Consider the following 21,024-nt stretch of genomic DNA (forward strand, 5'->3'; position numbering starts at 1 on the left):
TAAAAAAAAAAAGGCACCCAAGCAGGGAGTAATGCAGCGGTGGCAATCACACTGTCATAAAATAATTTAACCAGTTATATGCTCAACAGAGATGTATGTGATAGTGGAAACTGGTCGGTGGGTTGGTTTTTATGAGCTCAGTAGAACTGGACAGAGACCAGTAAGAAACAAATCTTGTGGGGTCTTTGCTTTTCTGTAACAATCCAAGTCAACCCTGTGTTAGCCAGCAACCTAAAGCCAAGCAGGTTCTCTGCCTCCCTGCTGGTGCCCTTCATTCTGACCTCCTCTAAGCGATACCGATGGCATTTTTTCTGGGTATGTATTACAGGCAATATAAATGGTTGATAACTCAGGGTAGCTTTTTCCTTTCATTCTGGTTGTTGCTGACATTGTCAGCTGTCACTGACCTTTCCTCGATTGCCAGCCTGTATTTCCTCGTAGTAAAGGGACTTCTGAAGAAACACGTGATAAATATAGATATGAACACTTACCTTGTTTCTAATACACAAGGGACTATTTCACTTTGCTGATAGGACCTCCATGCCCGCTAATGTCCCATGATTTTTCTCAAAAAGTGCTTAGGCAGCTTTTACTCTGAAAGCAATTTATGTTTGGAGCTATGTAGCTGATAATTTTTTTCAAATACTGCCTCAGAAATATGTACCTGTTTTGAAGTGATCCAGAACTCCAGGCTGAGTCTGAGGACAAATGACAAAGTCTGAAGCAAATAGCTTAGGGTGCTAACAGGTGTCAGTTTTGAAAGCAAGGTGTTGAAAGCAAGATACTGGGAAAAGATGATCTAAGTGGGTCAGTTGAGCTAAATGCTGGGTTAGTCAGTGCAATTAACTCTACTGAAAGGCTCAGATGTCTGAGTATTGAGGGAGTTTGGTAATCCCCAATGCTCAAAATCTGCCAGACTTGCATTTCCACAAACTGGGGACATTGAATACCGTCCAATGTGTTACTTTTTTTTTATTTATTGTTACGCTCTCATAACCTGACTCATATCTGGTTATTGTTGGGAAACAGAACTTCTGTTGTACAATAAAAAATTCACAAGGTATTTATGATATAATTTTTAGTTCTTAAGGAATCAAACTTTGTTCCATTTCCAAAGAAAAAAGAAAAGATTTCCAAGTCCATTTGAAGTGAAACTGAAAGATAAGCATTATCTACTGAGACTTAGATTACGTTAGTATCATTAGTTACTTAGATTACATTAGAGACTTAGATTACATTAGTGTCAATGTTTCAGAATAGACAGCACCAGCTAGAACTCTGTTTGTCAGTGGTTTAAGCGTGACAATTAACAGCTTGGATAAAACACATTATAATTTAATATAATTTGCAAACAAAAGACTTGCACAAATTTATTTTTTTTTCACAGGATATCTTACTCAAATTAACAGATAAGTGAGCATGTAATATAATGCATATAATATGAAACAATATATAGTTCAGCCTTTTAATCCTTTTTATAATCTGTCATTTGTTACCTAACATTTCATAACTTCTAGTTGTTACAAAAATATTATTACATAAGGACCTGATTGTTTGTGTAGTGCTCCTAATCTCCTCTGGCATTTATATAGGAGGGCAGGACCCTTTTCAGGAAGTTAAGCTAGCAATCATAAGATCATGAGCAATGAAGAAACTTGGAGGAGACCAGAATAAGAAGGAAACTTCTTGCATGAATGAGGCTGGTATTTGCAGCATTAATCCTGCAGAATGAAGGGTGGAACCACAACTGTGTGTTGTCAAAGTGACACCTAGGAATTCACTCTCACACAAATCATTGGGAGTAGCCCTTTGATAGCTGCTGCTTGAGAAGCTCAGCCAGCAAGACTAAGGCCTTTCAAATCAGCAGACCTTCAATACATTTTGTCACAGGGTTTTGTACAGTCCCTGTTACATTTGTATGCCCTCTCTTAAAACGGGCTGTCTCTTAGCATGATCTTGGCTTCAGATATAAGCATGGGTTAAGTCACATACTTGGCATTGGGAGCAGAAGGGAGATGGCAGCTTGGTCACAGTGATAGTGTCTGACTTCAGTGCTCACCTGTAATATACAATATATTTAACGTTAATTAACTAATGTCCAGTTTTGCCTCAGGTGCAAAATTTTGAAACATCACTTTTATAATAACAAATAATTTTTCAGTTTTTTAGCAAGCCATTGATTATTGCTCTGTTGTATTAACACAGGCACAATGTGACAAGCGCTTCAGTTCTCCCATATCTAAAGAAGACCAAAAAGTGACAATCTGTCATAGGAATACCAAAGTGAAAATCTATGGGCTGATGGTTAGCAGTACTCTCTTGGTGATGCATCACAGAGGTCTAGGATAAAATACTTTCCCATCCTCAGATAGTAGCTGGCAAAGAAATAGTAAATCAGATTACTGGTCTTAGGTCACAAGTGCAAGTCAGCCTAATGGAAATGAAGTGTGAAAAATTCCTCCTCCAAATCCTCTAGCAGCTGGTGGCGCTTTTGTGAGACTCCCAAATATGTGCCTCCCAGTAACGTGGTACAGCAGCTCTGGGTATCGACTGCAGTTAGATAATCAGGGCAGCTTTTGTAGCTCTTAAGAGCTCTGTCTCACACTAGTGCCCCCAGATTTTTGGTTTGGATAGCTTGAATTAGCTGAAATGATTTAGTGAAGAATGATTTAGTGAAGAAAAAGGTGGCTTTGGAACTGCTGTGCACAAAAAAAGACCTCCTCTTCATTGCTCACCTAACACCAGCTGGTAAGCTTCTGCAGCAATGACAACTGCTGGACTTAGGCGAAGGTACAGCACTGTGGAGCTGCTGGAGGAGAGGATGCTGACACGAGGTGCATGAAAGATTATTAAGGTCATACAGCCGTTGGCCGATTTCCTTTGCTTTCAGAGTGGCAGCTTTTGGAATGAAAAGCAAAATATTTGAACCCTGCCCCCACCCCTGTCTGTGTCACATTATACAACACCAGCACAAGGATACCTAGGATCAGGACCATCCTTATGGTTTATTGGGATTTTCTATTAGGAAGATATTTGAACCCTTCAGATGAACCATATAAGCTGTAGTGCTTATTCTCATTTCTGTAATTATTGCCAAGTTTCAGGAAGCTCAGTGAATTGATTCTTAATATATATTGCCTTAACAATATGTAGGCATTGCGTTAAAGCGCTGCTTGAAAAATCTTCCAGCCAGAACACCGTGACCTTGCTGAGCCACCACGAGGGTACAGCAGGAGCTTTTTGGTTACGATCGACTCTGTGCCAGCAGCTGACTCTTAGCCTGCTTTCTCTGGCCGATTTCCTACACGCCTGAAATCCTCCTTTTAGTTCGGAGTCCCTCCTTTAAAAAGCGGACAGGGGAAAGCAGCACTCTCCCTCCTACAGCTCCTGGGCCGAAGGGAACCTCGCTTCCCCCGGCGGCCCGGCTGCGGCGACCCCCGGAGCCCCTCTCCGGAGGATGAGCGGCGGCGGCGGCGGCTCCCCGGCGGCCCCGAGCCCGGCCCTATCGGGCCGCGGCGCTCGCATCGCCGGGGCCGCCCCGGGGCTGCTGGACGAGGGCTTCGCCCTCTACCTCGCCGACCCCTTCGACAGGGAGCGCAACCCTGAGGTGCGGGGAGCGGCCGCTGCGCCGCGGGCGGGCTCGTCCCCGGCGCCCCTCAACGGCTTCGTCTCTTCCAGGGCGTGCTGAACCTGGGGACCAGCGAGAACACGCTTTGCTTTGATCTGATAGAGGAGAGAGTAAGTGCTGCTGCTGCTGCTGCTGCTGCTGCTGCTGCTGCTGCCTGCCGGTTCCCCCCCGCCGTGTCCGGGTGACAGCCCAGCACTGGGAGTCACCTGCAGGGCAAGGTGCCAGAGTCACCCCAGATGTGTTAATTCCGGTTTATCTGCTGGAAAGCGAGATGTTCCGGCTCACTTGCTAGCAAAACTAAGCCCTAGCTGCCAGACCATCTTCTACAGGGTGCAATGAACCTCTTGCTTCTCCTTCCTATTTACATGTGGCGGTGCATTCACACTGGTGCAGCTGGCAGCACACTGGCAGTGCTGGTCGTGGAGGATTGTGCATCAGTTGGCAGGGCTGGAAACTGGAGAGGAGCTTTTACTTAGGAATAAACCAAAACCGATGCCACAATGAGTGTGAGACAGAGCCAGTTTTCAGAAGAGATACCTGCTCTGAGAACAAGAAGGACGCTACTCATAATACAGCTGTTTTCTTAATGCTTAGGGTTACTGCCACTGCTTGTTGAGAAGCTAATCAAAGCTGTGTGCATTAAAGGCTGATGTCATAAATACTGAAAGAGTTGTCTGGGCTTTGATATACCTCAGAAGTGGATGTATCATCACTGAATTGCAGCTAGTGTGCTTCTCCTCAACGTGACATTCTAGACTTGATTTAGTATGTGACAGAAAAAAAGATGATAAATAATTCCTTCGTTATTTTCTTTGTTTTTATGAGGTTCTAATGTTGTTTTACAGTATCTTAAAAAAGAGAAATTCAAAGAATGAACATAATTTTAAGTCACTATTTTTTATATTCTGCATTTCCTTATTGTTATTGAACAATTGAGGGGGGGGGGAAGTGTGGTACAGCAGAACAGCAACTCCCAAGAACGCCACCTTCTACAGTGTCTCTCTTTCATATAACTAGCTCACAAGACCTGACATGAATTATCTGCAGCCTGATCTCTTCCAGTATTCTGATGCACAAGGTATTAGAAGGTGAGAAGTTCATTTTCCCATTTTTGACACTGCTTGTGCTTAGCGCTGGTCATGGCTCATGTGAAGCGAGGTGTGGTTTCGTTCTTTGGGTAAGCCCAAAGCAGAGGTGTGTTAATGTTAGTTGCGTGCTCACCAACTTTTTGTTTGCCTGGCTTTTTGTTCTGTCTTCCTCCCTGTCCTTACTGTGCTAAAAAACACCCAGATCTCCAAAGGTCAACAATCTGGTGTCTCACTGGAGTGCAAAAGAGTGTGTATTGACATTTCTTCCAGAGCTAGTGATGGGTTGCTCCTAGAAGGATGTGTTCTAGGCATAGTGAGGGGAAACTGGAACTGTATGGGCTGCGAAGAGTAGAGGTGAGGTATCAGCTCCCTGAGGATCATCAGAAGCTCCACCGTGGTCTTTCCTAGGGCTGAAATCCTGATCTAAAGATTCTCGTTTACTCAGGTTCCACTGCTTCTGGTACCCAACCCCCTGGTCTTTCTTCAAAAACATATCCCACTTAGGCTCAAATATGCTTCTGGATTTTCTTGTTTTTCCAGTGTGCAGAAATAGTAGTTGAGTCACAGTCACTTTACTCAAGGTAGCAGATGGCTCCTGTGTGCTGCTGCCTCACAAAATGTAGCACGCTGGATAGCTAAGGAAGTTATATGTTATATTGTCTGATCTGTAGGAAATAGAAAATATTGAAGGATTTTATAACAGAATGAATTGCATGTTTGTTCTTTTTTTTTTTTTTTTTTTTTTTTGTAAACTTAATTCTTTTGTGCATTTTTTTTTCTGAGAAATATGTAATTACATAGTTGACTTTAATTCTGTGTTTTAGCTTCAGAGAAGAAATTGCCAAATTTCTTACTGATTATGCCAGAGCTGCAAAAGAACTTAATCCAGAAAATGTAAGACAACTGCTTTATCTTTGCATCTTATTTTTTCTGAAACTGGTAAAGATGAGTTAATCTGAACACAAATGTCAGCAAGATACTAGAGTAGAGAGAAATTCCAGATTTGCAGAAGTCTTGGTAGTGTTAATTTTCCATTTGAAAAAGTGGTCAATGCCTGACAATCGAGCGCTTCATATGATAAGTGTATTATTGTGGCTTTTTCACTCTATTATTTTGAATTTAGGCTAAACAGGAGTTGATATTTTTGCTAAGGAAAGCTTGGTGCGCTTTTTTCAGATAACTGTTATGAATGGCTGTTGTGCTGTTTTTGCTACTTTGTCAACTGTATTATGTGACCCTGGTGGTGAGTAAAAACCTGATTATTTTTGTTTGAAAGCATTTAAAAAGTGAATATTAAGAGTATTGTGACTTATGACAGCCTGTTTTTATTATACCTGCCTGAATGAAGCAAGGTGTGACATTTGTTTGTCCCTAGCAGGGTGTCTTTGAATTAATGCCTTTGATTATTTCTAGAAGGGTCTGAGGTATCAGCAGACACACTTGCTTTCTATACAATCTATAGTTTTTTGAGAAAAGTGTTACAGGAAAAGAAGGGTATGAAGAAAATGCAAAGTGTACTTAGAGAAGTTATGAGAAGACATGGGACCCACGATGAAGCTGGAGGGAGTAGGTACACAGGGAGGGAGGTGGTCTGGGGTGGAATCCAGGACCTTGAGAAAATTTGGGTAACTGGGTAAAGGAAGCACATAGAAGGAATTGGGGGAAGGAGAATGGAGCTGCAGCAAGAGAGGGCTTCCCAGTCAGGAGCAGTGGTGAGGAGGAAGCAGAGGTGGGGACAGAAGGCAGGAGCAGAGGCCCGGGCTGCAGCCTGCTGGCAGCAAGCAGACAGCAGGAGGACAGAGCCCTGCAAGGGAAAATGATTTTGGACCTCAGTGGTCCAGAATGAGGAAAGCTGAGTAGGTGTGTGGCACAGCAGGCAACAGGGAACATCCATGAAGACCTGCCAGAAAAGGAGGGTGCCCAGGTGAGTTACTCCCATGCCTTATAGCACCCTACTGTTGGACACCAAGAGCCCTTGACAAGATTGTGGAGCAATGTGATGTGGTTCAATGACTTCAGCATAGGCGATAAAATTGCATGAATACAGGCAGCATGCTCTGTCCTCCCTGAAACCTTCTTACATGGGGCCTTTGCAATATTTTCAGGAGAACACCAACCTGGGGCTACTCACAAACATATAAAATGAGGAGGGAAACAAGCTTGGCAGAGCTGTAGGCTTCCTTGGTGCGAGATGGCACTCTGGCAGCCAGGAAGTAGTTCAGGTTTGCAGCAGTTCCTGATGAAAAATTGATAGAACATTAACAAAATACCTAGAGCAAGATCGTTATTTGTCATTATCAATAAAATAAATAAATAAATAAATAAATAGCACAGCTAGTTGACTAGGTCTATTCCCTTTTACTTATGCAATTTACATGACCAAATTTGTATCTGTTATTAAAATTGCTAAGGAAGAAGACTGGGAAACAATTTGGGTTGACTGGCAAGTACTAGATTTTCCATTTTGTTTAAAAACTGCTTTAGGCCACAGTGCTTTGAGATTAAATGCTATGTCAAATTCTTAGACTGTCATTTTAGTCTACTAGAGTGTAACAAAATTGCTCATGAGAAGTGTTAATTTCATTTTTTAAAATATTTTTAGATGGATATCTTATTCCAGCTCCTTACTATGGTGGTATAAATTCAAAAATGTGGTTATATGGTGAACTACAGCCTGTTCATGTGCCCTTGTTCAGTGAGGTAATGTTTTGGCTTTTTGGCTATTTGTATACTTTAACAGACATTTCACAAGGAGCAGTACAAAAAAAAAAAAAAAAAAAGGGAGTACAAGGGAAAAAAAACAGGCCCAGTCTATCACTTTTAGAGAGTGTCTGCCTTTTTTTTTTCAGACTGCAGCATGACAGGAGGCTGGTGTGATCAGATGTGTAGGATTACATTTCTTCTCTGTAAGACAACTCTTACATGTTGACATGCTGAATTATAATTTGTGAGCTCTAAGTCTGTTATTCCTACTAAGAGGAAATTCGTTCAAAGGATTTTTTTTCCCCTTTTCCCCTTACCGAAACATGCATCTACTGCAGAAGGTGTGTGACACTGGTTCCCCTTTTGAGAGCTCAGTAACCCAAGAAGCAAGTCAAAGGGGCTTATAGGTAGCAAATGATGCATTCAGGGAATAAATACATAAATAAATAAATAAATAAAATGAGGTTTCAAGTATGCACGTGCTGCTGTAAGTTGCTAATGGTGTCGTCTTGGGTATGCGCAATGTTTTACAACCAAATAGTTATACAGAAAAGACTGCTCTTAATTTCATATTCTGAGATGTTGTTTGAGCTGCTGTTTTCCTCCTTGAACCAGTGCCATCAAAAACTTTTGTTTGTTTAACAGTTTTGTTTTACGAAAGCCAGTATCAAGTATATTTTCACTAGGTGGAAGTGTTTCTTCACTGTCTTCTTTTTTTGTTCCTGCTGATTTTTTTTCTCCTGTAGGTGACTGATGAAGAAAGTCACCCTTTCCAGTTAACAGTTGAAAAATTGGAAGCTGCATTACAGAGAGCTAAAAAGCAGGTAACAATAACAGTGAATTCTGATTTTCGCATTTCCCTTATTTTGTAAGCAGCGTATGTTCTCAGTATTGAACCATTGGTACATTTTCATCCGTGCAGATTTTCTGTCATGTGACAAGGGTGGGTCCAGCTCAGGCAACAGGAATTTGATTTATTTTTATAATCTGGGCAAAATGCAATAGCAAAATGCAGAGACACTCCTTGCTCAGTTGTATGAAGAACAGATCATAGAATCATAGAATCATAGAATATCCTGAGTTGGAAGGGACCCTTAAGGATCATCAAGTCCAACTCTTGACACCGCACAGGTCTACCCAAGTTCAGACCATGTGACTAAGTGCACAGTCCAATCTCTTCTTAAATTCAGTCAGGCTCGGTGCAGTGACCACTTCCCTGGGGAGCCTGTTCCAGTGTGCAACCACCCTCTCTGTGAAGAACCCCCTCCTGATGTCAAGCCTAAATTTCCCCTGCCTCAGCTTAACCCCGTTCCCGCGGGTCCTGTCACTGGTGTTAATGGAGAAAAGGTCTCCTGCCTCTCGACACCCCCTTACGAGGAAGTTGTAGACTGCGATGAGGTCTCCCCTCAGCCTCCTCTTCTCCAGGCTGAACAGGCCCAGTGCCCTCAGCCATTCCTCGTACGTCTACAGATCTTAATATGTCTTTCAAGACCAAGTCTCCTGCTCCGCAGATTTCAGGGAAACTCCAAGTGTTGTAAAGAAGCTATTGTTCTGATCCCAAGAAGAGAGAATACACTACTGTAATGACCCAAGCAGTTCATTAAAGAAAGATGTTGAATGTTCTTTTGAAGAAGGCTCTTCTGAGTTCCAGCTAACATAAGGACTGAATACACTGTGCCACAGCATTGCAGGAAACTTGGTGGGGACCAGGGGGGCTGACACAGGAATTTTCTGCCACTAGGAAGGCTCCTTGGAAAATGTAATTTTTCCAAAGTTCAGGAAATACCATCAGTTCAAAATTCTTAGCATTTTTAGTCATTTTATTCTGACTGGGATTACATAAATGAGAGTATTATTTGTCATATTGCTTCTCATGTACATTTTATTTTTTTTTAACTTTCTTCTCCATCTTTGAAACTGCTTTTCTTCTTTACAGAAATGGTTGGGTTTTGTTTTTTTTTGAGTGTCCACAAGACAGCACTCACCACTATTTCAAGTTAGAAGTTGTCCTGTTCATAGTGTCTTGACATTCATAATCCACAAACTTCATGGACAGTTATAAATGCACTTAACTTTTGTGGTCTCCCTTGAAAAGATCCTGCGGAAGAAGCACAAGATGAATAGTAACACATTTCATCAAAGATGTGGTGATGATGGTAGTGGTGTTTAAAAAGAGTGAGACAGACTTGTTTTGTCCTATTCCAAGATAGAAAATGATGTTTAACAATAGATAAAGCATACAGGTACAGGCAGTGACACTTATAAAGGTCAATTAGAAATAAGGTCACATATAAAAAAAAAAAAAAAAAAAAGGACATTTTGGATATACAGGAACGTGTGCACAGATTTTTTTTTTTTGCCTTTTTTTTGCCTTTTTTTTTTTTTTGCCTTGCTCCCCTCCTCCCCCCCCCCCCCCCCCCCCTTTTTTTTAAGATCTGTCAAAGCTCTCTTAGTTAGCTAACTGTTTCTTCAGCATGGTGCCTATGTTTAGACACCATCTGTATGTCTATGTCATCTGTCTGTGCCTTTGCCAGCCTGTGTGAGACTGAGCATGCAGACACCTACCACTTGATCCTCGCCGAGGCGGTGAGCTAGCATCCATGCTCTCCTACTGTGGCATGAGCTGTCTGGATGAGGTGCTGAATCACAAAGCAGGTTCACTCTTTTGAGATCTGCACATTTGTCATCCTACTAGAGCTGAAACTGTCCTCACAAACGTTCTCTCAAACATCTGTTTGGATACACGTAAAGTAATAAACAGCTGGGTGAACTAGACTGGAACAGCAGTTGAGAATCTGCCATCCCACAGCAGCTGTTCCCAGGAACACTGATGTCTCACTCAGTATCTTCTGCTTAATACATGTCAGATGTCAAATATGCTCAGCAGGCTATCCATGCAAGCAGTGCTGGTGGAAAAGTGGTTTGTGCTTGGTATTTTCATCTTACTTTGTTTCCAATGAATTTCTTCCTGTAGCTGGAATCAAAGACAATAAACTGTAAGCTCATTTCTTGTTCAGTTCTTGTTCACAGTAACCATTCATGTTCAGACAAATTGCATGCGGAGGGGAGGACAACTACCAGTGCTTCCGCCTAATTAAATTTTATCTCCTGGAGTTCTTCTGAAGCTGCTTAATGCAAATAATCTCCTTCAGAGGAATTTAGGATGGACTGAGAATTTGCAGTGTGTTAGGTTTTCTAAAAATCAAATATACTGAAACAAAAAATATTAATTTAACTTTGAGTTTGTTCCATGATGATACATCTGAAGTCTTAAAAGTTCCCGCTACAGCCATCACAATATTTGACTGCTTACAAAAAAATATATTTGCCGTGTACAGCTCGTGTTAATACACATTCAAGATTCTTTAGCAAATAGGAAATAGGTGATTTTCCGAAAATACCAGTAGAGGTAAAAACAATTCTTTCTGTTTGTACTTGTAGTCTGATTTTCAGTCAAGTGGGACTCTTCTTATTACACAGTAGAATATTTACAATCTCTAAGAATAGTTGAATAAAAAATGTAACTTTGTTGGAGAGAGAATTTCTATTACAGAAATTCTACACAGTTCATAGATATAACTTAAAAAGTAGCTGCTTGCCCAAGACCCCCTTTGGTTGCTCTGAACATAGAACACCAAGTGAATCAATTCTCAGTCTCTGATTTCTGCAGATTCTATTACTTGTTTAAAGAAACAAGCAACATGGAAAAGTTAATCACTTGGCAGGTTATTAGATGCTAAAATCCAATTCTGTTCAGCTTCCCTAATGTTTATCTATAGTAACTTTGCTCAGTCTTGGTGAATTATTTTGGATGTGTATCTGTAGAACCATCCCTGCAACATCATAATCTTGCCTGTTGGTATCAATGGGTGTTGCAAATGATATTTGACCTGATTTTCATTTACTAATAAACTATTGGTTGTATTGGATAAATTACCAAACAAGGTCTGCAGCTGAAAGCTTAGTCTGTATGTTAATTATAATATATAATTAAATAATTTTCCAACTGAAATAAAATAACTTTCCAATAAAGGATTCGCACACTTACTACACCCTACCTATACTTTGGTTTGGTGTCACTGGTGTCCAGTGACACCAAAAACCAGCTACTGGTTTTTCTTTTTTCAGGGCATCCGGGTCAGAGCATTAATCCTGATCAACCCTCACAATCCCTTAGGGGACATTTACCCAGCACAATTACTGAAGGAATGTCTAGACTTTGCACACAGGTTTGAGCCCCAGTGCTATTTGTTTGGTATTTAATTTTCCATTATGCAATATAGCAGTGATGAAAAATCACTTTTGATGATCTCCTGTTCTCTGTACATGTTCTGAGGAGGTGTTGTGCTAGGTCCTGAGCATGGCTTTTGTGTAACTTTCTTTTTTGCTTGGCTTTCCTGGGAACACTGGAATAAATTGCTTAGGATGGAGTCCAACAGTTAGTTTCGGGATGAAATGCTGTTGTGTCTGTTCTCAGCATGACCCGTGGCTTTCAGGATGCAATCAGCATCACCTGCACTACTTGGGTGTTTAAAAGTGTTCTGCAATTTATTCAGTATTTCTAAACACACGCATGGCTTGTTAGCGTTGATTACGACAACATGGCTTACTGTTTACTGCTGCTTTCACAGCAAAAGTGTATTAGAGAGTTAAAAGTGCATGGCAAGTCTTATTTTTTAATCTAACATCTGCATTTGGGCTCAAGTCTCACTAAACAAATTTTTCAAAGGGATTTTATAACATACTGTTGTGTTCACTTGAAGCTGTAAATAAGAGTTGGATGGGACCACAGTATGCCTGAGAACTTTTTGATTGAACGTGCTGTTGGATGTTGTTTTAGATGTAGGGAGTGTTATTGCTGCTGAGAAATACGGAATATGTATAGATAAATGTTGGTAATGAGCAAGTGCTCACAGCATGTCTTGTGACCGTAGAACCTTGTGACCTGTCTTTGTAAAATTAATATGGTGGATATAATAGCAAATAGGCATGCTTATGGTACTACATGGCAGTAGTTAAGATTACATGTATATGTATATATATATATACATATGCAAATAAATTTCCTTTACATGTGTTAACGTGCCTGTGTTTTTCTCTATTTAGATATGAATTGCATGTAATCATGGATGAAATATACATGTTATCTGTTTATGATGATATCACCTTCACCAGTGTCCTTAGCTTAGAAAGGTAAGTGTGATTTCTTAGCAGGGGTTAGAAGATATTTACTCCTGAATAGAACCTATGCCTTTTTTTTTTTTTTTTCTTTTCATTTTTCTGGTTAGCTAGCATAACTAGTATAGATCTAACTCATATCCAAGTCTCTGTGACTTGATGAGACTAGTGAATCTAGGATCTTCATCCTAGACTGACAGATGGCAGACTGCTTGCAGCTAATCTCCATGGTATGGTAACAGTAATCAAAAAATGTCAGAGCCCTTAATCATCTTGCCACTGCTTTTTTGTTGTTGCTTTTGCCTGGTCTGAGTACAAGGTTCTCATTGTAATGCTCAAGAAGTTGCCTAAAGTTGTGCAAGTCACCCACTATAACGAGCCTCCTTCCTGACAAGTATGCTGTTGGGCTCTTAGTTTCCTCTGACAGATTATGAAAAGAATAAAGGTTTCAAGAATATTTAAACCTATTGGTATCTGAACAATAAAACTTCTTTCCCTAAAAGTATGCAGTTGTCTTTGTATAACTGCATAAATCTCGCACTGAGGGGAAATTTCCAGGTCCGTCCAAATACAACCAAGCACAGGGAGCCACTGGGTATTGTCACCCTCACAAGATCCTGAACCATAAATAAAGCTTTAAAAAATATTGTTTGTTTTTGTGAAAGTTCACTCAGCTTCCTTAGGCTGAAGAAGGGAGTTTCCAGCCTCAGGCCTATTTACACAAAGTTAAACAAAGGACAAAAACTATCTTCTTTAGCAGTCCACTAAAGTGTATTTTGTTCAGTTGTAAATGCATGATCTAAAATGTTCATGTCCCCCTTCCCTAGCCTGAAGTGCAGCAGAGTTGAGCAAAGAATTCCTCTCCACGAAGAGCCACCTTGCATCCCCTATCGAAATACTGCTTTTGTTTTAATATTGGTGTGACCATTGACTATGCAGTGGGATTCTGGGAATTGTAACTGGACTGCTATATCATAGTGGAAATCCTTTTCTGTTATAAGAAGTCAGTGCCTGAGCACTTAGGAGATCAGTATCATAGGATAATGTTCTGTTACAAGGATTCTGAAAAAAAGCTATGTCACGTGAAAAAGTTATATACTAATTTTACTAAAAATGAATGATAATTTTACACATTTAAGCATTTTGCCAAAACTTCATAACTTGTTCTTCTGTAACACGTCCTTTTCTGTTATTCAGTTTACCAGATCCAGAACGTACTCATTTTATGTGGGGTTTTAGCAAGGTAGGTCAAAATATTATCTCTGTGTTTTAATTTAAGATATTTCAACACAAAAATCAGTTGGCCTGTTTGAACATAAATTGTATTATAGATACAAAACCAAGCTTTTATTTGTTTTTTAATTTGTTTTCTCCTTTGGTGTTCTAAAATTTGTTATAATTCAGAGTTTCTTATGAGCAAAGATGTCCATATGTTTGAACATTTGAGGTACTACGTATAACCTGACATCTACTACAGACAGGGATTCATTTGATACTTCAGTGGTTAGGCAGTGTTCTGGCTGTTTGTTTTGCTGTCATTTGGGGATGGAGCAGACTCCTGCAAATGTACTCCATACACTAAAATGGTCATTTCTAGAAACGGCACAGTATGTCAGTATTTTTAACCTTAATGTTACCGTACATCCTACGCTTCTTGGGCTTGATCTTTCATTCTGTTTGGTTAACAGCTTTCTTGTCTTTAATGGGGCTTCCCCTCAATGAGAAGCTAAATGCTAAATTTATGAATATTAAGCATCTTTCATCAGCGTTAATGCAGAAATACAGTAAGAACTGTATTGATAGATTTTTTCACCAAGCTGGTAGTACAGGCTAAGCAACTTGCAATAAGAGAATTCAGGATTTCATGCTTTGCACACTGAACCATATGGCTTCCTACTTAGGGACTCAGTGCAAATTTATATTAATAAATATATGCTATTGCATCCTTACGTAGCTTTTGGAAACACTTCTGAACAGTGACTGTTGCAGAACACAGACTTCCGTAGGCACTATTGACAAAACTTAGCCCAAATGTATTCCAAAGTTATTCGTTGTATTGTCTTGTCTGTTCTCAGTAGTTTTTGGATTCTTACTGTGTTATCCAATATTATTTTTGTAGGATAGGAAAACTATTTGGCCTGATGATGGGCTAACATACTTTTTTGAGATCTTTTTTCCTGTATATCACAATGACTTTAAACTTGGTGGCTTGATAAAGCACAAGCATAAAGTAAAAATTATACCTCTCTATCTTCTTTTTGTCCTCAAAGGATTTTGGTATGTGTGGTATCAGAGTTGGAGTACTGCACACCACAAATCATGAAATTCAGAAAGCTGTTAATCAGCTGGCTGTCTTCCATAGCTGTCCTGGACCTGTTCAGCATGTTCTCAGTCAATTCCTTAAGGACAGAGGTTAGCCACCCTAGAAATGTTTCCATTGAGCTGTTCTGTTTTTGTTTTTCTATTACAGATGGAAGTAAAATAGGATTATATTTTTCTTGTTTTGATAGATTGGATGGATAATGTGTTTTTTCCCACCAATAAAAAGCGACTTAAGGAAGCACAGAAGCTCCTTGTGGATGGACTTGCAGATATTGGAGTACCTGTGCTCAAAAGCTCAGGAGGACTCTATGTGTGGGCAGACTTCAGAAAAGTATGTGAGAAGCTTAGAAAGTGGTGGGGATGTGGAAGTGGGAAATGTGAAAATTACTTGTGCATGTTGTTACATACTTTAATACCAGGTCCTGAAAAATCCTTTCAATTTGTATACTTGTTCAATTTTTAATAATACATTTTTTTCTTCTTTTAGTTCTTAAAATCACAGACATTTGAAGCTGAACTCAAACTATGGCAGAAGCTCCTTGATAAGAAACTCCTGATTAGTCCTGGAAAAGCTTTTTGTTGTTATGAGCCTGGATGGTTTAGATTGGTTTTCTCCAATTCTGTAGATAAGATTTACTTATGTAAGTTGCTTTACTTCTAATATGTCATGTGACAGCATGCAAGTTCTCGAGACATTAACATCACAAACAATGAGTTCAAATCTACTTCTCCCTTCTCAGGTTGTAAGGGTCATTATTATAGTTTGTAGGAAATGGGAAATAATATGTTGGCTCAGAGCACAGGTTACAAAGCACTTCTGTTGGGTTATATGAAACCTTTAAAATTTACAGAATTTCATTTTAAGTTGTTTTTCCTATATCAGGAGTCAAGCAGTCAAATTCTTTGTCAAAGGCTCACTCCTCTTGAAGATTACCCTTTATATTAAGTGGGAATTCTTCAGCACCACAAATATTTATGTGACTCTTGTGGGATATGAAAAAGCTATCCATCCTTTGTGCTGTAAAATACTTAATCTTGAATGAATGCTGTATGTTTTTGGCAAAAGAGATGACTGGAAGGTAATTGGAAGCATTTAGAGTAATACATCTACACCTTCCTCGTCAAAGCACGGCTGGATGCCAAGTAAGATTTATTGGGGCCTTCTCCAGTCAAATTTTGGGACTGTCCAAAGATGGAGAATAAAGAGCCACACTGAGCAACCTGTTCCTATATTTTAGCCATTCTCATGGTGAATGTTTTTTCCCATGTGTTTTTAGAGAACAAAAAAAATCACTTATTTAAGAAAAGAAAAGCTTGAACTGAGATGTTTTTTGCTTTCGCAGGTATTAAGAGACTTGAAGAAATGCTACACACCAATGATGCTGAGCCAGTTCCAAACAACGCATCCTCATTAACAAAACACTCAGAACAAGATCATTATTTGTCATTATTATTAAAATAAATGCATAAATAGCACAGCAAGTGACTAGGTCCATTCCCTTTTACTTACACAACTTGTATGACTACAGTAAGCTTTAGGACCCCAAGTGAATGTGGAAATTGTATTCTTGATAGTAATATGGCCTTTGCACTCATATTCATGTCATTTAAGCTTGGCAAGTTTACGCTGTTTGTGCTGAGAACATCAAGGTAAATTATCGTCCTTTCAGCAATAAAGTCTATAGAATCATAAAATAAGCGGAGGTTGGAAGGTACCTCTGGGCACTGCTGGTCCAGAACCCCTGTGTGGAGCAGGGTCAGCCTACAGCAGGATGACCAGGAACAGTGTCCACTTGGGTTCTGAGTATCTGCAAGGATGGAGGCTCCACAGCCTCTCTGAGCAGCCTTTCCCAGGCTTTTCTGCCCATTGCCTCTTGGCACTGGATGCCCTGAGAAGAACCTGGCTCCATCACCCCTATGCCCTCTTGTTGGGTATTTACAGAGAATGATGTTAGCTCCCAGAGCCTTCTCTTCTCCAGGCAGGCTGAAGAGTCCCAGCCCTCAGCCATTCCTCCTATGGCAGATGTTCCTGCCCCTTTGGCAACTCTGTGGAATTATGTCAGTGGGCCCATGTCTCTTTGTACAGGGAAACCCAGAGAAACATTCAGCCTGAAGAAGAGGAGGGCTGGGGGGAGGACTCCTAAATGTATAAATACTACAAAGGTGGCTGCAGAGAGGATGGAACCAGAAGCCCCCCTACCCAGTGTCACACTGGCCTTCGTTACACTACTTTCTAGCAGAGCAAAAGGGACTGTGTTGTTGCTTCTACATCAAAGTATTGCAAGGAGTTCCGAACCAGCACATAATCAGACAGAAATACTACTGTTCACTAAATACCGGGGTGAGCTTGCCACGTCCTCATGTCAAGGTCTCCACTTAATCAGGGTGAGCCATAGGTCATTGTAAATAGGCTACACTTGACTTTACGGCCTAGAGAAGAAGGACATCGCAACATAAGTTGCTGTAATTACCCAATGGCACTTGTCACTAGCAAGAGCCTGATATGGATGCATTAATTTTCAACATACCATTTCTGCTTACCTCAGCAAGGGAGTGAACAAGCCTCAGCTGGGATCTGCAAACTTTGCAGGTAGGCAAGAAGCAGTTGCTTTTGGTTTTGCTTCAGTCTATGTACCTGCGTGTTTGCATTTCCTCCAGTGTGTGATCAGTTTCATCAGAGTGATCGTAGAGAAGAGAAGGGCGGAAAACCTCAGGGCTTACCTAGCAGTGGTCCCTTACTTAGCAGCTTGGAAGCAAAATTTGGGAAAAAAGATCTAAGAAGACACTGAGTGTGAAACAGGAGGTGTTGGACTCGGCATCGTAGAAGGCTGTTTGCTCGCCTTGCTGCAGACACCACACTGCCACCCCACCCTTGGCTCTAAGCAAGACATTCATAAAGGTAAGTGTTTCAAGAAGCTTTACTACCTGATACAGTTGCTTACCGCCTCTGATGATGTCCTACTGAATGTGTATTTAATTCTTACACTTATGCCGCGACTACTGTGTGCAGTCAGCCTTCACAGCTAGCTCGTACTACAGAAGGGAGAGGCACGTGGAGATCAGCCAGGTCTCCCAGCTAAAGGATTTGTCTTTGAGAAACGCTGGCAAAGTTTTCCCTTGGTCCCGTTTGCTATGCTGTCTGCAGTTGATTGTTGTTTTGAAGTTAGTAGCCACAAATTGTTTTGTCATATTTTGGAAGGTGGGAAATACAGGGAAGAAACAACCCAACACCGACCATGCTGTGTGAGGACTGTATGAAGGAAAGGTCTGTGCATCGGAAACGAACTTGGACGTGGGAAGCCCCTAACAAACGAAAGGATGAAGACCTGCTGACGTACTACCTGCGTTGTCAGGATGCAAAAAAGAGATGTTTAAATCAAGACCGGGAAAACTTTTTCCATCTGCCTGTTTCTGACTCAGTGATTAGAGGTAGGTGGAAAATGCTTAGTTCGCAGAGTCTCGTAATTTCAGATATAAAAATTCTATGACTAACAGGACAGGGTATTTTTGCTTTAATTCTTAGTGGCATGCAGAAATCTCAGCTTGGAAGATGGAAGATAGAGGTTCCCAAATCCTGCTGACATATTTCATATCCATTGCCACAAGCTGCCTTAAAGCATGATTTTACCAAAGTGTGATCTTATTAGAAAGAAAGGGATAATCTACTGTAGAAGACACTATGCAGATTGAAAAGGATTATCGGGGCTTTAGTTCCTTAAGACAAAAACATGAATTCTTATTGATGTCACTTAGGGAAATACTTGTGTTAAGAAAAAGAATACCACGTTTGTATTTTGAACCTGGGTTGGTTCACAGAGCCAGCTTAAAAGAAGAAGCAAACAATGCTGATACATAGAGAAGGGATGTTTTTCAGCAAAGACATGGTCACAAGGACCATGAAGGCAGGTTGTGTGGAGGCAAGGGCAGCAGAAACCTCTGCAATAGCTTTGCACCTAAAGAAAACCTGAACAGCTTTCTGAAAAAAAGAGGAATACTCCTTCTGTGCTCTCCCTGAAGGAAAGAGTTCAGATGATTTTGAAGGAGCCCATGTTGCCATATGGAAGCAAACAGATGCTTGGGTTCACTGCTGTGAGTCAGAGAGAGGGCCAGCACCCAGCATTGCAAAATTTTGTAGTTTTCATATAAAAACAGACTTTGTCCACAGGTGGGTTCCAATTGTATTTATTTTTCATTCAACAGACATTAAAGTACTTCAGGCATTCATCAAGAAGTATGAACCACGTGGAGCCACTTTTAGCAAAGAAGAAGTTGTTATCATCAGTGAAGACTAAATAAAGTTTGCAAACTGAGATCATCAATGTACCCATACTACGATGGAGACTCAAACTAAGTCAATGTGTTTCCGTGTGGTGGAGATAACCAGAATTACTTAATTACGTTAATTTGGAGAGACATACTTAAGTAGATAAGAGATGCACCAATTCTATCTGTGTGATAATCAATTAAAACCGTAATTTGGTTGTATAATCTTTCTAATCCAACAGCTGTGGAGAGGAGGTAAAGCTACAGTACTACAGCTACACTTATTTTTGTTCTCACTACTGTAAGACCAGGAAGGATTTGTTAAGCAGTATATACAAGATATCAGTAACCACAATAAATGTGTCCAGTCTGCATTTCCCTTCTCTTTCCAGCATTTCTTTTGGAGAAGAAAAGCTTGAACTGAGATTTGTTCTGCTTTCTGAGGTATTAAGAGACTTTAAGAAATGCTGCACACCAGTGATGCCGCACCAGTTGCAAACAACAAATCCTTTCCTGCTGACACTTTATGCAATCCAAAAAGCCTGCACTTCTCCTGGCAAACCTTCAAACACACCATGCGATGATGTCTCCCAGCTAAAAAATACACTTGTTTATTGAAATCATACATGCATGTCATGATTTGATGAAATTAATCATGTTTATGTTTACTAAAGGAGTGTATATCTTCGGTATGTTCTGCTGTAACCTTGCGTAATAGTCTCACTTTGTTGTGGCCTGGAATTACTGGACTTGCAAGTGGACTTGAAGGAAACTGAGCCTCCTGGGTGCTCTGAAATTCACCCCTGCTAAGTACAGTCCTCAGTTTTATTCCATTTCAAGTATGCTCATTGTCAGTGAAATCAGTAAGTCATACATATATATTTGCACACTTGTTGGGTTATGAAATTTGGAACACACCGACAAAAATTGGTGCTCCTATTACTGTGTACCAGGGACTCTATACGTTAATCATGAGACTAAACATACTGATCAGGTGATATTTAAATTTTGTTATTTTGTTTTGGTAGCTGGTGAAATGTCTTTGTATATTCTTGGGATCATACGCATCTTACAACACCAAATACATCTTTCTGTATATGTCTGCTAGTGAGGACTGTTTGAGAAAGCCTTCAGATTTTTGTCTTCCAGGATCCCCTTCAGATTACTTCTGTGTGCCTGTATTCACTGCAAACAATCAGCCTCTTCAATCATATTTTCATACATTAAATGCAATAAAACCTTGTTGATCTGTAACTTATGCTCATTTGACAGAGTCAAGGGGAAACTATTGCTTCTTCTTTTTCATTTTCTTTCTTTCTGTTTTTCATTAAATAATTTACTAAATTATTTTGCAGTTTGCTGCATGGTTTTGGTTTGGTATGCAAAATCTGGAACTGCAGAATTAACACTGCTGTGAGCGGGAGGATCCCAAGTGAATGTGGTAGTTGTGCTCTTGATAGTAATATGGCCTTTGCACTCATATTCATGGCATTTAAACTTGGCAAGCTTACGCTGTTTGTGCTGAGAACATCAAGGTAAATTATCGTCCTTTCAGCAATAAAGTCTATAGAATCATAAAATAAGCGGAGGTTGGAAGGCACCTCTGGGCACCGCTGGTCCAGAACCCCTGTGTGGAGCAGGGTCAGCCTACAGCAGGATGACCAGGACTGTGTCCACTTGGGTTCTGAGTATCTGCAAGAATGGAGGCTCCACAGCCTCTCTGAGCAGCCTTTCCCAGTGTACGATCACTCTGAGAGTAAAAAGAATTTTTCTTACGTCTGAACAGTTTTCTTGTCTCCTTTTCTGCCCATTGCCTCTTGGCACTGGATACCCTGAGAAGAG

The 21,024-nt window shown here is 40.4% G+C and overlaps 1 protein-coding gene across 2 annotated transcripts; it reads left to right on the forward strand.

The window, feature by feature from the left end:
* The first annotated feature begins 3,184 nt into the window (after positions 1-3,184).
* LOC101792417 (1-aminocyclopropane-1-carboxylate synthase-like protein 1) lies at positions 3,185-20,529 on the forward strand. Of its 2 annotated transcripts, XM_027450772.3 has the most exons (16): positions 3,215-3,607; positions 3,679-3,738; positions 4,646-4,716; positions 5,541-5,610; positions 5,893-5,959; positions 7,319-7,416; positions 8,166-8,243; positions 11,548-11,648; positions 12,526-12,612; positions 13,795-13,840; positions 14,868-15,009; positions 15,108-15,250; positions 15,407-15,560; positions 16,263-17,818; positions 18,119-18,348; positions 19,120-20,529. In XM_027450772.3, the coding sequence occupies exons 1-14, from the start codon at positions 3,458-3,460 to the stop codon at positions 16,379-16,381; spliced, it is 1,386 nt and encodes a 461-aa protein (XP_027306573.2). In that variant the 5' UTR covers positions 3,215-3,457; the 3' UTR covers positions 16,382-17,818; positions 18,119-18,348; positions 19,120-20,529. The 2 variants fall into 2 exon arrangements, with proteins under 2 accessions (XP_071889737.1, XP_027306573.2); XM_072033636.1 differs by lacking the exons at positions 14,868-15,009; positions 16,263-17,818; positions 18,119-18,348; positions 19,120-20,529 and having other exon boundaries at positions 3,185-3,607; positions 15,407-15,542.
* Positions 20,530-21,024: the final 495 nt, after the last annotated feature.

The sequence above is a fragment of the Anas platyrhynchos genome, chromosome 2, assembly GCF_047663525.1.
Source record: "Anas platyrhynchos isolate ZD024472 breed Pekin duck chromosome 2, IASCAAS_PekinDuck_T2T, whole genome shotgun sequence".
Taxonomy (NCBI): Eukaryota; Metazoa; Chordata; class Aves; order Anseriformes; family Anatidae; genus Anas; species Anas platyrhynchos.